At 33.7% G+C, this 16,662-nt stretch overlaps 1 protein-coding gene across 4 annotated transcripts in view; it reads left to right on the forward strand.

Moving 5' to 3' along the window:
* Positions 1-16,662, forward strand: part of POSTN (periostin) — a 41,728-nt gene that overhangs the window by 17,132 nt on the left and 7,934 nt on the right. For 2 of the 4 annotated variants that reach the window (XM_072797329.1, XM_072797331.1), the window contains exons 6-19: positions 660-806; positions 1,323-1,464; positions 2,671-2,883; positions 3,279-3,413; positions 4,549-4,697; positions 6,243-6,379; positions 6,762-6,892; positions 7,408-7,538; positions 7,643-7,745; positions 7,853-7,920; positions 8,568-8,613; positions 12,194-12,274; positions 15,676-15,765; positions 16,468-16,557. In XM_072797329.1, coding sequence (XP_072653430.1) covers positions 660-806; positions 1,323-1,464; positions 2,671-2,883; positions 3,279-3,413; positions 4,549-4,697; positions 6,243-6,379; positions 6,762-6,892; positions 7,408-7,538; positions 7,643-7,745; positions 7,853-7,920; positions 8,568-8,613; positions 12,194-12,274; positions 15,676-15,765; positions 16,468-16,557 — 1,663 coding nt within the window. The remainder of the gene's footprint in view (positions 1-659; positions 807-1,322; positions 1,465-2,670; positions 2,884-3,278; positions 3,414-4,548; positions 4,698-6,242; positions 6,380-6,761; positions 6,893-7,407; positions 7,539-7,642; positions 7,746-7,852; positions 7,921-8,567; positions 8,614-12,193; positions 12,275-15,675; positions 15,766-16,467; positions 16,558-16,662) is intronic. The other 2 variants (XM_072797330.1, XM_072797332.1) reach the window with 1 other exon arrangement.

Raw genomic sequence — 16,662 nt, forward strand, 5'->3', positions numbered from 1 at the left:
GGAAATTTTAGTAGTTGATGTGTTTGAAAAATAATAACCAAAGAAAAAATAGTAAATAAGAATTTATCAAAGGATAATCAGAGAATGAGTATTCCTTTATTCATCTTCTAGCTACTATGCTGATTTAGGTTCTTGTGTGTTTAGATAAAAGTCTTCATGGGAAACTTCCAACAGGGTCATAGGGTTCTTTCAACAAATTTCCAAGGATGAAAAGGGTCAGTGATAAGGCAATAATTAGGAAATCCCTGGAATAGAACTGATTAATTTGTGCAATAACTATTTCTCTCTCTCAGAACTTACTTTCAGACTGATAAACATTTTTATGTAATGCATTGACCTGCTATTGAAATAGTTTATGACTATCTCTATAAAGGGTAGAGAAAGAAATAAAAGGAATAACTCAAATAAAAAAAATGCTTTTTTGCCTTAGTTTCTAGATATGTTAAATGTAACTGGATTGCATTTTCAACCAATCCTGTTTTCTCTTAGGTTCATTTTTAGACAGAGTGATATGTCTTTAACCTCAACATTCATTTAGAATGTTGGCTCCTTCATGGTACATTTACTAGTAGAAATGAAAAATAGATAATGTCCTTAGGGTCTCAGTGGTCAATTGATCGTTCTGATTTCTGCACTTTGATTTTCCCAAATAATTATAGGTTGTCACTGTTAACTGCGCTAGAATCATCCATGGGAACCAGATTGCAACAAATGGTGTTGTACATGTCATTGACCGTGTCCTTACACAAATTGGTACTTCAATTCAAGACTTCATTGAAGCAGAAGATGACCTGTCATCTTTTAGGGTAAATACAAGAAAAAACAGCAGATTGTCTTGGATCATTGAAATTTCTCCTTTTTGTCTGTCAGAACCTAATAATAAAAATGCTGTTTTAAAACTCTGGCAGAAATGTAACAAATGTGTTTCTTGAAATAAAAAGAGTTTTATTTTACACTGAAGAAATAATCTTATATGACATAATAATACTTGTGTGGACACAACAGACACAAAATGGTTAGTTATGTGCCTATAGGTTATTTATGGCATTTAGTATATGTCCATATCAGCTATATGTACTGCTGGATATTGCTACAGTTCCACAAACATGGGCAGGATTCGCATTCTTACAAAGAGTTTTGAGGAAAATTGGAAAGGGCAAGTTGGTTGTGCCAAAAAGTAATGTTTTAGAGATCTGACAAGAGCAAACTTCTATCATTTTCTATAGACTCAACTCCCTCATGATGGCCCAGGTTAAGTGTATCGTATTTTTCTTTTGGATTTACAATGTTGCAAGCCTCTAAAAAGCACATTTGTGTTTCAGGCAGCCGCTATCACATCTGATATCCTGGAGTCCCTTGGAAGAGATGGTCACTTCACACTCTTTGCTCCCACTAATGAGGCTTTTGAGAAACTTCCACGAGGTGTCCTGGAAAGGATCATGGGAGACAAAGTGGCTTCTGAAGGTACTGAAATGTCTTCATCTATGAAAAGCCTCCCAGAATTCCAAGAAGAAAAGAAAATTTTTAAAAAATGATTAAGTCATGACAATATTATCATCTTTGATAAGCGAAGGCAAAGAAAAACTTTTGTTCTGAAAGACTATAAAAAATCTTAAAAAAACAGAGCCCATGAAAGAGTCAGCAGAGTAATTAAATAATTAATAATTAATTTAAAAATAAGAATATCAGAAAGATCACATCATTTTTAATGCTTTCAAGTAAATAAAATAATTAGCAAGCATTAAAAAGGATTTAGCCATTGTTGAAAAGAAAAATTAGATCATCAAATTTTAACATCATATACATATTATGTAATGCTTTTAATTCTAAATTTATGCTAAAAGGTATAATTAAGTTGAGAAAATTGCACAGTTCCCTTGGGCCACTATTCACATATACACAGAATTTGGCTTCATTCTATTCTCCCTTTTTATTTTCAAAGAGATTTTACATTGTGAGTAGTACATTTAACTTACTCAGCCTCTCCCAAAATACATTTAACCAATTTAAAATGAGAAATTTTGATGATGCAGATATAGATATAATACAGTGAGGAATAGATTCCTTCAGATATCTTACAAGAAATCATCTTTATTTTGGTTACTCTCCAGATATTTTCTTTAGGGAATTATTTGTCTTATTAATCTTTTTAATATGCAGTTATTCTGTTATGAGCTGCTAATGCAAGATGCTGCTTGGGTGTTTAGGAATAGGTATCACTAATAAATACAGAAACCATTCTTTTTGTTTTCACATCAGAAATTACTTTCTTATGATAGTGGGAACTTGCTCTAACACATTTTCTAGTACTACACAATTCACCTCATAAAACTGATCTTCTCTTCTTACTTCCTCCTGAGCTGAGCTATTTCTCTTACTTCCTCCTGAGCTGAGCCACTTCTGTTGTATAGTTAATGCAGTTAATTGAAACAATGGCCCTGGAACATAAGCAGAATTTAAAAACCTTCAGTCAAAGTATCGACTTAGGTCAATAAGTATTGATAATAACCATATAATCAATAACCAATAACCAATAACCAAAGTATTGACTTAGGTTTTAGATGTATTATATTTCTTAGGAAACTTAGGTCCACAGTGAAACGTGTCTTTTAAAGGTTAAGTGCAATTTCCCTTGATCTTAAAACTTGCTGTTTTTAATTTGTCCTCCAGCTCTCATGAAGTACCACCTTTTGAACACCCTTCAATGTTCTGAAGCTATCATGGGAGGAGCAGTCTTTGAGACTCTGGAAGGAAACACCATTGAGATAGGATGTGATGGTGACAGCATAACAGTAAATGGAATAAAAATGGTGAACAAAAAAGATATTGTGACAAATAATGGTGTTATCCATTTGATTGATCAGGTCCTAATTCCTGATTCTGGTAAGCAATGATTTCATATTCTTCCACCTACTACTGTTTATCAATAATGATGCCTCAAGAGTAAATCCATGAAAAATGAATGTGTAGTATAAGGAAAGGCATGTGAAACACGTGTATAATATAGTGAAGTGAGTATGAAGTAGCCTGTGTAGTCACAGGCACTCCACACATGCAACTTTGGCTTTCCTGGACTTCTTAATATTTACAAAGGTTCTCACAGTACTATAGTTTTTCTTGAAAATAGAAGGAAAGATATAGCCAAATGGTCAGCTTTGGATCACATTGTAATTGTAGCAAATAGCTTGTAGAGAACAGCCAAGAATTGATTTACTAATTTCAGGATGATGATAATAACAAAGATGACATTGTTGGGATGGTGATGGTTTACTTTATAGCCAAACAAGTTATTGAGCTGGCTGGAAATCAGCAAACCACTTTCACGGACCTCGTGGCTCAATTAGGCTTGGCATCTGCTCTGCGGCCAGATGGAGAATATACTTTGCTGGCACCTGTGAATAATGCATTTTCAGGTATGTACTGGACACTGTCATTCCTTTTCTCTCTCCCCCATCAATCCTCACATACACATTTTTTCTTCATCATGATTGTTTGCATTAAGTAATAATAGGCATTTTACAAGGTGTTGATTATTTCTTTATTACCTACACATTGTTAGCACTACATTGTCTCTATTAAAATGTGTTTCATTTCAAAACAATTCATTATATTAGGTTATAGCCTACAGAGAGTGAAAGTTTGTGATAAAGGGTATTCAGTTATTCTATGATTCTAATCATATTTCCAGCACACATAAGGGATGCATTAATAGATCTTAAGAAAAATTTAATCTAATTTGTTTATTTAACACCAACATAATAATTGAAAATACGTAGTTATCTTTCTCATCTCAGAATTTGATGAAAGATATCAAATTATAAATCAATAAAAGCAATAGATGATTTATTATACACTTCCATATTATGATGTAAATTATTATAAGTATTTAATCTAGTAGCTGCTATTCAAGGATGGTGTTTAGATTTTTTTTTTAAGGATGGTGTTTAGATTAATGCAACCTGCTACTTTTTCTAGAAAAGTGATTTCACAAAGACATATTTAAACTGCAAAGCAAAATTTAGCCATTAAAGAATAAGTATTATTTAAAAAATATTTTTCCGAATGCTACATTGTGATGCAGAAATTAATGAAAAATCTGGATTCCTAGAAATGCTGTTATTCTTCTTTGTAATAACTACATCCATATGTGTGGGACATTAACCGACCTTTAAGAGGGTGTATGTGTTTTGATATTCTCTTCAGAAGTAAATATAAATTTACAAATGATTCATCAGTAGTGTTTCATGTGACTGATGTGTATCAAATTCTCGGAAAAAAATCTTGGCCAATAGTAGAGTTTAACTTGTGCCAATGACTACATAAAGCTATGTAGCCATTACAGATATGAAATCCATTGTTTGGAACCCTTAGAATGCTGTTAGTCATTTGATGAAGAGCTCACAGAGTTTCTAATTGGTGCATGGAATTCATAGCCTTGAGCATTTATTTGATTCAGATATTTTATGAGTGCAGAATCCATAATATCCTTACTAGGAGCAATTTTAATGCTTTCTAAATAATCCTTTTTCTTCATGAATTTATTTATAGATGATACTCTGAGCATGGATCAACGGCTTCTTAAATTAATTCTGCAGAATCACATATTGAAAGTAAAAGTTGGCCTTAACGAGCTTTACAATGGACAAAAGCTCGAAACCATTGGAGGCAAACAGCTCAGAGTCTTTGTCTATCGTACAGTAAGTGAATCAGGAAATGATAAAATAACCACGTTGGCCTAAATGTCAAATGACACGTCGTTGTCTAAGAATATTGTTACAACAAATGTTTCCAAAGTTTTATTTTTGTAATAGTAAATATTCATAGGAAGAGTAGAAGAACATTCTTCATAGGAAGAATATTTAATAATAGTAAATATTCATAGGGAACTGAGTAATGTATGAAAAGACATAGAAAATGCACATATTAATAATTCAGATAATTTGTATTTGTTTCATTATAAATAACTTTCTGTTCTAAAACATTAATTAAGGAAGCCCGGGTGGCTCAGCAGTTTAGGGCCACCTTCAGCCCAGGGTGTGATCCTGGAGACCCGGGATGGAGTCCCATGTCAGGCTCCCTGCTTGGAGCCTGCTTCTCCCTCTGCCTCTCTCTCTCTCTCTCTCTCTCTCTCTGTGTCTCTCATGAATAAATAAATAAAATCTTAAAAAAATAAAACATTAATTATTTCAGTTCTATAAATCTCTAAAACTCCTCTAAAACAAATATGATTTTTGGATTCCCAAGCAGTTTACAAACAAAACAAAACAAAACAAAATGGTACTTTTTCTATGGGCACATAAAGACTTCTGAACTCTATAAAATGGTTCTAATGTACTTCATCTGATGAAATATTGCTAGAAAATATTGCTTCTGAAAATTGCAATGCAAGAACAGTTGTGCTGTTCAATTTCTGTCCTGGCAACAGATGCATCTAGAGCTCAAAGATTTCACAGGAAGTCAAGTATTACCTGATATAGCACAAAGCAGCTGCTCACTATAGTTCCACAATCCCAAGACACACATTTTACAGGATGCAGAAAGTGGCCTGTATATACTTGTTTGTTCAAAAACACTACAACCAAATCAATAATGTGACATAATTGATAGAATCTTACAATCAGGAAAACATAGCAAATACCTGCAAAGATCACAAAAGGCACTGAAGTCAGGAAACTTTATGGTTCAAGAGAGTCCTAAAGAGTTAAAGGGTGAAAATTTCTTTTTTTTTTTTTTAATTTTTATTTATTTATGATAGTCACACAGAGAGAGAGAGAGGCAGAGACATAGGCAGAAGGAGAAGCAGGCTTCATGCACCGGGAGCCCGATGTGGGATTCGATCCCGGGTCTCCAGGATCGCGCCCTGGGCCAAAGGCAGGCGCCAAACCGCTGCGCCACCCAGGGATCCCAGGGTGAAAGTTTCTTAAAGAGAGTATGGAAGAATGGTTCAAACCTGCAGAAGAATGATGAAAAATGTAGACATGAAATTCTTGTTATTTACTGATGAAACTACCTGCCTGACACATAGGTTAGCTTAACTAGTAGTAGAAAACCTGATTGAATAAGAAGTGTAAGGTCAGATTGTGCCAGACTTTAAAAACAGAAGTAAGATGTTCTTTCCTCTAGCTGGAGAGGTCAGGAGACCTCTTAGAAGAGTCAATCTATTAACTCAACTATGCATCTACTTCCACATATGACATTTCAAGTAAGGAAATGGACAGTTGTATCTTTCACTTCTTTGCTAGGCTGTCTGCATTGAAAATTCATGCATGGTGAGAGGAAGCAAACAAGGAAGAAATGGTGCCATTCATATATTCCGAGAGATCATCAAGCCAGCAGAGAAATCCCTTCATGAACAATTAAAACAAGATAAGCGCTTTAGGTAAGCCTATTGGTCTCAGTTACACACACACACGCACACACACACACAAAGTGAGAACTATTGACATAGTTTTGTTTCAGAGTTAGTATTCCAAAAGGCATTGAGTATTCAGTATTACTGAAAATAGTAATTAGGGTAAGTCCATGCAAATGTCTTCAAAATAAAAATATGTTCTTAACACTGTTTTGCTTCCTGGTGCACCATAATATGATTTGGTGAGTGAAACAATCTAACAATCTAAAAAAAAAAGAAAGAAAAAGAGAATGCATGAACAATTTCTCATGATTTCCACCATAAATGGATTGTATTCTATTCCATGCATTGCTTGTGAGCATGCCTAAATCTAAATCTAACAGAATAAACATGTTTCTTTCCTGCTTAGCACCTTCCTCAGCCTACTTGAAGCTGCAGACTTGAAAGAGCTCCTGACACAACCTGGGGATTGGACGTTATTTGTTCCAACCAATGATGCCTTTAAGGGAATGACAAATGAAGAAAAGGAAATTCTGATTCGTGAGTAGAAGTGAATACCAGATTATTTGCCACCTGAGTTCAGGATCTCATTTCTTCCTCAAGCATTCCTGACCAGAAGTCAGCCTCAAAAATGCCCCCTTTTTAATATTCATGTCTAAACCAGCTTCCCTTAATTTCACTTGGAATTCCTGGAGGAGTACTCATTAATGTTCTAAATTAACAGCTTGCTGTCGTGGTTGTTGAGCTAGATGTTCATTTATGCTATTTCTATTAAAGTCCACACAATTAGGTGACAAAGAACAAAAGTAGTCACAATTCCAAAAATAATTTGATTTTCTCTCCTCCCAGTAAGTTAAGTTGGCTAATATTTTGATCGAATAGACTGAAGTGACTGTTTTGACATGGTGTTGATAGCAACTTGAGAGAACAATAACATGATGAGAAATTATAGTGCGGAAAAAAAGACAAAGAAATATTTTTATCCTTGGTCTTTCCAGTATCAAAATATCAAAAAATATGACATGTTATAAATATACATTTCCCCTGCCCCCCAGGAGACAAAAATGCCCTTCAAAACATCATCCTTTATCACCTAACACCAGGAGTTTTCATTGGAAAAGGATTTGAACCTGGTGTTACTAACATTCTGAAGACCACTCAAGGAAGTAAAATCTACCTGAAAGGAGTAAGTTCTCTAGAATGAATTTATGATAGCATTCATCCATTGATCAATTATCTTAATGTTAATTATCATTAATTTATCATTGATATTATCCCTTGTTTTGATAGGTAAATGATACACTTCTGGTGAATGAGGTGAAATCAAAAGAATCGGACATTATGACAACAAATGGTGTCATTCATGTTGTAGATAAACTCCTCTACCCAGCAGGTTGGTAATTATGGAACTCATTAATGAATTAAATCCTTTTTCAATAGAAACCTAGATTTTCATTTCACACTTTCTTAACAATACTCATTTAATATTCCTCTGCATAGACACACCTGTTGGAAATGATCAGCTGCTGGAAATACTTAACAAACTGATCAAATACATCCAAATTAAGGTACAGAACATTACTGCATTTATTTCTAATGTGCTGAAGAGATTGCGATTTTAACATAAAAGACCAGAAATGTATACAATAGGTAGATTTCCATTAGACTTGGATTGCTTTTTGTAGATTATGAACCACTAGCCCATCTGTGAATAAATGACATAATTTCTTTTTGGTTTTATTCAACAAGTATCTGGTATGTGGGCCCAAGCAGTGTATTAAGTGTAATGCGAAATATAAGTTGAATCAGAGATGGCCCTTTATTTAAAAATTTACAGTCCAATTGGAAAGAAAAGACATAATGATAAAAAAAAAACATAATCTTTCTATCATTAAATACTTTGCTACAGAACATAAGGTAAAGTATTCACTTGTAAAAATTGTCACTAATCACAGTTTAGAGTTAAAAGCAAAAAAGTATTTTGCTTCTTTGTCCTCGTAGGGTCAAAGTATTGGAAAACATATGAAATACTATTTAATAAACATCTAACTTTAGATAAACTATTTTTATCATTTTTAAGACTTTGAGTAACAAATCCAATAGTCTTTATGCCCTCTGGCCCAATTTGCAGATTGAAAAATAAATTAAAGTGATGCCATAATTTTGTTAATAAAACTACTGATTTCATGTTACTAAATACAAATATTATTTTCAGTTTGTTCGTGGTAGCACCTTCAAAGAAATCCCCATGACTGTCTACAGTAAGTACATAATGAATATTTGTCACATGCAATTGGCAAGATGCAAAAAAAAAGAAAACACAATAATTTTCTTTGCACTTGGAAGCAAAAATTCTTGATAATCTGGTATTTAGAATTCCAAACAATGGCAAATTTCATCCCACTTGAAGCAGGTTTAAGATCTGGATGAGGCCTCTCAGCCAGGGCCCTACCTGTCAGATCCTATGAAATACTTCCCCATTCATCAGAAAAACGGGAATGATAAGATACGAGAATATGGTAAAATATGGAAAAGAGGCAAGGAAAAAAAGACATGCAAACATACAAAGAGGAGACAAAAGGCACTCCAGAGTCACCTGAAAATTCAGATGTGTAAACACAGAACTAACACTGCTGAAGGATTTGTAGCTCATTCTAGCCTCAAGCTGTCAGCTCTCTAAGGACAAGGTAGGAGGTGATGTGCCAAAGAATCCTAATGTTTACGATCTAGCAGTTCAAAAACTCTCCCCATTCAAAATTGGACAAAGGAACAAAGAATTTTCCAGGCATTAAACCTAAAATTTCTAGATGCCAAGGTTCTTTTATCTCTGACTCTACCAGATTATCAAAACTAAACCTCTACGACTTAACAATGGTAAAGGGTATTCCATTCTCATAAATGTAACTTGTAGTACTCCTTTTTCAGTGTGGCTTTTTCTTCATTTGTCTTTTTTCTTTCTTTCTTTATAGCTTTCAAAGCAGAAATTATTTTCATTTTGTTTTGACTCTACAATTAAACACTCAAAATGTACCAATAGTAAAATCATTACTTCAATTCCCACATTTATCCTGGCTAGAAAATAATTCTATTTTATAATATGAGCATTGTTATTGTATTAAAAATTTTTTCCTTTACACCAGGTATGGAAAAAGAATAAAGACAATGTAAGGAGCAAAACAAAATGTCTACTGCTCTTACTGATTTCAATTATGTAAGAATAACATATACAAATCAAGTATCTGGCCAGCTCAGCACTGTTTTAAAGATTTAGTTGGAATAGCTATGATTCAACATGGTATAAATTCAAGTATAGAAGTATACAATCTTGTACATATCTTAAAATAAATTAAAGAATCATTATGGGCTCTATTCATCAGAAATGTTATGTCATCTTTCTCAAAGTTGTGTACCTGCACTATATTTCTTTACCTTTCCTACTTTACCCATGATCAGTCCACTGCTTTCTATATATATGCCAATGCCATATTTTGCTTACAATGAGCCAGTCATATAATTCCTTTATTTTCCTCTATTAAAATTGGATCCTCACTCACAGAAAATAATAATAATTTCATGTATTTTATAAAATTATTCAAGAGTAATAAACCGTGTCTATCTACTCAAAAGATCTAAGAGCTCTGGGATTTACATTCCAATGCCAGATGTTTCTTTAACTCCTCCCCAGATGGGTATGCTGCTATGTAGAGGTATACTTCAAATAGAGATAGAGAATAATTAAACCTAAGATTTCATTTTTATGTTCCTTCATTGACTTATCTCTAAAACTTTCTTAATTTCCTTGATACATATTACTGTTGTCCTCAAAATATCATACATTTCAATCGTAATGTGGAGAAAAATGCTCTGTAGGATATGATGCCAACAATATAGCATCTAAGGTACAACAGAATAAAATCTGTATTTAATCCTCAGCCTGGGACCTGTCAAAACTATGTCTTGAGACAAGTAAGATTGAAACACAACTACAAACCAACCAAACATCCTACACTTCAACTTCTTTAATAAGAAGCAAAATTTTGGGCAGCCCCAGTAACGCAGCGGTTTAGCGCCGCCTGCAGCCTGGGGTGTGATCCTGGAGACCCGGGATGGAGTCCCACATTGGCTCCCTGCATGGAGCCTGCTTCTCCCTCTGCTTGTGTCTCTGTCTCTCTGCCTGCCTCTCTCTCTCTCTCTCTCTCTCTCTCTCTCTGCCTCTGAATAAATTTAAAAAAAAAAAAGAAGGAAAATTTTAAGCTAAAAGTAATTAAGCCCTTTAGATAGTAGCAGCACAGACCCCTGCGATGTGGACTTAATGGAAAGGTTCCTCTGTGGCAAGACCACCTGTAGGGTCAGTAATCGGATGCATAGATTTGATATATTTCAGAGCTTCATAATTTAAGAATTCAAGATAAAAATATTTGATCTGACTAAAATATTGTCATAATTAAAATCTAAAACCCGGGATGCCTGGGTGGCTCAGCAGTTGAGCACCTGCCTTGGGCCCAGGGCATGATCCTGAAGTTCCAGGATCGAGTCCCACATCAGACTCCCTCATGGAACCTGCTTCTCCCTCTGCCTGTGTCTCTGCCTCTCTTTCTCTGTGTCTCTCATGAATGAATAAATAAAATATTTTTAAAAAGGATCTAGAACCCATATGAATTTTTAAAAGTTGACATTTCAGAAGTCTGAGGTGAGAACGTGACAGAAACCTGAATTGTGCTAACACTTCACCTCTAATGTGTCAACACAATCTGTTCTGATTGCCCAGTTAACTTTATATAGTGCAGCCCCACTGTCTAATGGAGCTATCTTTTAAGGCTTCTAATTAGAAATGACAAAAAGCAGTAGCTCTGGTTCCATGGCTCCACAAGCACTTTTCCAGTTAATCTGTACAACCAAAAGCTAAACAAATAGTTTGCTATTTTAAATAAATTTTGCATATTATTGTCTTAGTTAGGTGAATGACACACACTTTAATACATACCCTCATTTAAAAAAAAATGATTGTGATGACAGGGTGCCTGGGTGGCTTAGTTAGTTAAGCGTCTGCCTTTGGCTCAGGTCATGATCCCAGGGTCCTCAGATCGAGTCCCTCCCTCATCAGGCTCCCTGCTCAGTTTTGAGTCTGCTTCCTCCTCTCCTTCCTGCCCCTCCCCCTGCTTGTGCTCTTTCTCTCTCTCACTCTCTCACTCTCTCTCAAGTAGATAAATAAAATCTAAAAATAAATGATCATGATATTAAAGCTGAAAATTAAAGACATTTTAGCCAATAACTTAAATATTGATCATATCATATTTGTTGCATAGAGCTCATATTTGGCCGGCTGAAATTTATTTTTATTTTTAATTATTCTGAACTATTTTTCATATTTTCCTTTCTGTATCACTGTTATCAGATGCATGAAAAATATTTTGTCTTTGTCTTTCATTTTTTCTTCTGAGAAAGAATCCATCAATGCAATTTAAGATATTATGAATTGCATGAAATTAATCATGTTTATTTGTCTTCTGTTGCTATGCAGCCAATATTTTCAAGAAGTACAAAAGAAGGTAAAGAGCTTTAGTGGTGCAGTTCAAAATCACAGAGTTCTAGATAGAATTCCTCACTTAGTGTGTATATATTTCACTGGAACAAATCCAAGTCACTGGACTTCGGAGTACACCATCTGGACGTGAGAAGATAATAGAAAAATGTAACATGAATATTTCTTGTATTTGACTGCCTGAACATATTACCACAACCTATACCTTAGTACTCAACAAAGATTTAAAAAAAAAGACAGTTTTGTTCAGGTTGTTTTTAATGTAAACATCATTTATGTTCCACTTTCTATACTTTCAGCAACTAAAATTATAACCAAAGTTGTGGAACCAAAAATTAAAGTGATTGAAGGCAGTCTTCAGCCTATTATCAAAACTGAAGGTAAAAATCAATGTTATACATGGTTCCTTTTATTGTGGAAAAAAATCCAAATAATAGACTGATTTCTATGAATGTATCTACATTCTTTTTTAAACTAACATGCTAAATATTTCTATATCAATGGCATGCTCATGTAATTGTAGAATGCGGAATGCAAATTATTTACCAGAGTAGATGGTGCATTCCTAATACTTTCAGTACATTTGCTTTTACTTGATTTCATTTGAACCTAATTGGCCATTGCATTAACACTAGTACCCAGATGAATCAATAAGTAAACGAACAAACAAATAAATCCTGAGCTTTTTTAATGAATTAATTTAATTTTTTATTTTATTTTATTTTTTTACTGAAGTTAGACTACACCAGAGTATTTTTTTGTAGCTTCATCTCCAATCTCCCCACATGGATGTCTTGTTATAAGAAGCTCTTCAAAAAAATACAGGCGTTTCTCATTCAACAATCTAAGAGAGCGTTGAAGCTATACATTGATGAAGGCTTTAAAAATTACAACCACATATGATATATTTTTAAGTTAGACTACCAGAAACAGAAGAGGGAATAAGTAGCTGGTGCAGTGAGTCAAACCTTAAGATTCTTAATTGCAGTCCTGAACTTCTACCCTTACTGTCTATGTTGGCCAACTCCAACATCTTTGATGCTATCTTCATTTCATGTATTTTAATTATTACCAAGGGTCAGACCTTAAAAATGATTTTTTTTTATGTCTAAGCATTTTAATGTGGTGACACACCACAAAGAAAAGACCAAGTTTTCTTCTTTATTTTTTAAGAAGGATAGAAACAGTCTTCCAAAAAAAAGGGAAAAATTCATGTTTTCAGTTGAATCTCAAAAAATTCTTATATTAATTATCTTTGATTTTGATATTTCTTCTCATTCTATCAACTGAGATGGCAATTTCTTGAATATTTTTGACTATTCCTTTAAAGGCAAACCTAGATTTACATTTAGATATTGGAAACATGTATGCAATAGTTTATTTCCTAGCTAATTAGTTATCTATATTTTTATTTCTTCTTAAGACCTAAAATTGATGTAGACTTTGAAATTTGTGCTTATCTAAAAAAAAAATACTCTACTTGTGGTCATTTCACTGTTTTTATATTTTGATGAGAACTTGGTGTCTTAAGAAATTAAATCATAGAATTTTCTTGTTAACAAAATGTTTCTTGATCATTTTAATGAAAAATGATCAAATGGTCCTTGGTAATACATTTGTCTTTAACATTCTTGTGCTGTTTTTAAAATTAGATTCCCTAAAATTTTGTATAATCATAGATAGCTTCTGTAATCAAAATGATTCACATGTGCTGTTCTTATTTTCAAAGATTCCTATCTTTCCTTCCAAGCTTCTTTATCTTCCCAATCTTTGTCAGTGAGAATCCACTATATTAATCTTTCTTCAATTAGGAACACAGTGAAGCATCAACTCTATCTGGGTTCTTCCTATAAAGGAAAAAGGATGAAAAATGGAGTCAGGTCACCTATGCATTAAAAACTCTTCACTTCAAAAATTCAGAAGTTTTACTTCTGTGTAACATACTGAAGGAAACAAAATGATTATCTTGGCAGCCATTTACAATTGTCCAGCTCTAAGATTGCTATTTGCACTTCATTCTCATTTAACTTTTGCAGGTTCTTTATTTTTTCTTTTTTTGCAGGTTCTTTAATGATTCTTGAATTCTTACTAAATATAATAGGCTCCAAAACACAATTTTAAGATGTCTCTTATAGGGGCGCCTCGGTGGCTCAGTGGTTGAGTATCTGTCTTAGGCTCAGGGCGTTAATCCCAGGGTCCCGGGATTGAGTCCCACATCCGGCTCCCTGCAGGAAACCTGCTTCTCCCTCTGCCTATGTCTCTGTGTATCTCTCATGAATAAATAGACTTTTTAAAAAAGATTTATTTATTTATTTATTTATTTATTTATTTATGAGAGAGAGAGAGAGAGAGGCAGAGAGGCAGAGACACAGGAGGAAGGAGAAGCCGGCTCCATGCCAGGAGCTGGACGTGGGACTCGATCCCGAGTCTCCAGGATCGGGCCCTGGGCCAAAGGCAGGCCCTAAACCGCTGAGCCACCCAGGGATCCCTCTCATGAATAAATAAATAAAATCTTAAAAAAAAAAATAAGTTTCTTACAAAATGTCCTTAACCAAATTACAGAATTAAGAATAAATCAACTGAAATTCATTTCAACAAATATTTAATGAGCATCTTATTATTGTGCTGGACACTCTACTAGGTACTCGTATTTTATCAAATATTAAAAAAAGATTTGATAGAAATCCCTGCCTTCATAGAGTGTAATGTAAGACGGTGTTTCTGAAATTTCAGTTTAAGCTTTCCCAATGAAATGTCGACTTGGATATTTTATTAACTCATTTCCTGTTCTTAAACTCCTTAAGTGTATGTTCTTTTGAAATTTCTAAACCTTAAAAACCTGGCCTTACATTTGATACTCAAGATCCCTTGATACCATAGTATGGTATGAAGTGTTCCTTATTTGAAAGAACAATTGTTTTCACTATTTTAGATTGTTCTAGACTAATTCTGGGTAATGGTGTACCTTGACAATTTCTGGACAAGCAAATAAATCCTCTCAAAGATAAAGCAAATATGGTGATATTCAACTGTTGAAGGGTGTTACAGTATGAGTTAAATGTACTGAACCTTACTTTTCTTCTCTGTGAAATAGTCTCAGTTAACTAATGTAGTAATCAGCTTTCTAACATTCAAAATGATTTTCTCTGGGAGCAAAATCATTTTGGAAACCAAATGCAACACTGTTTAACTTTTGTATTTGAAGGACCATTTAATTATTAATTAGCAAATTCTTGCATCATTTTCATATATAAGGTAAGTACTCAAATTTATTTTCACATAAAACCTGAAATTCAGTGCCTTAAATATAGGCATGAAGTTGAAAATTTTAAATGTTCAGTCTTACCTCCATTGGATAAAGTGTACAATACTAATTAAAATTTTAATTTAATTTAATAGGGAAAGAGTAATCGTTGACCCCATTATAGTAAAGTAAGATCTATACTAGCTATCATTAGAGCAACTCAAATTTGTACATATTGTATGATGCACAAAGTATATAATACCTTGTGTGATCCTACTTTATGACTACAAACAAATGGATGGAAATGCTAACTGCTAAAACAGATGAAGGTAATTTTAACAGCATACCAGTGGATTGAGCCATTTGTTCTCATAAATACTGCCTAATTTGAAGACAATGGGAAATTATTAAAACTGATTTCATAAAGGCTGAGACCACTTGTTTGAATAACATCAAATGTTGAAATAAATTTCCTGTTCTGCTAAAGTTAAAGAACCGCTTTAATGTGATAATTTGTCTCCCAAAACAATGACTCAGGACCCACAATAACAAAGGTCAAAATCGAAGGTGAACCTGAGTTCAGACTGGTTAAAGAAGGTGAAACAGTAACTGAAGTGATCCATGGAGGTATGTTATGTGTATTTCTTAAAGCCTAGTTAGGGTCACTGTGATTATTTTGAAATAGTGTTGGTTAAATATATTGAATATTTGATGTTTTCTCTTGACATTTGTATAAATTATAGGAATATTCACTTCATCTATAGGTTCTTCCCGTTAAGTGTTTTTTTTTTCAAATCTCTTCCAAGCAAATAAAATACACTTTACCTTTAATGAGTTAAAGTAATTTAACTACTTGAAATTAATTTACCCATTAAGTCACCAGGTCCAATAAAATCGTCATTACTGTGTAGATGCCAGTGATGAATATGAAATGTAATGATAACAATAATATCAATACAAAGAAATCTATTGGACTTAGTAGAAAAAATGGCCATTATGTTAACATTACTATTAAGTCATTGATGAGATTTATGATAGGGCTCCCACTCTATGTATAATTCCCTGGATTCTCACTAAATACTCATTCCACAGTCAGAAAACAAATATGACGTGGAGAATTAGCTTGCCAGCTGGCTCTCTCCCTCACCCAGGATTCAGGACGTAACACTACCTTTTAGATGTTTGTTGAATCTGCTCGAGATATGTCCTCAAAATGATTATGATTGAATTCTAAATGGTATTGCTTCAAGAAACATATTTAATCATTAAAATGGCAGTTTAGATACCATAAGGGATACATCAGCTGTGTTTTTCTTCCCCTACTTTTAGAGCCAATTATTAAAAAATACACTAAAATCATTGATGGAGTGCCTGTGGAAATAACTGAAAAAGAGACAAGGGAAGAACGAATCATTACAGGTAATCTTTGATTCCGAACATGGAACTCTGCCTAAATTATAAAGTTAAAACCATAGTAAATCTTAAAATATCTCTCTCTATAAGAATCATTAGAGAAATGGACTA

Source organism: Canis lupus, chromosome 24, assembly GCF_048164855.1.
Source record: "Canis lupus baileyi chromosome 24, mCanLup2.hap1, whole genome shotgun sequence".
NCBI classification, from domain to species: Eukaryota; Metazoa; Chordata; class Mammalia; order Carnivora; family Canidae; genus Canis; species Canis lupus.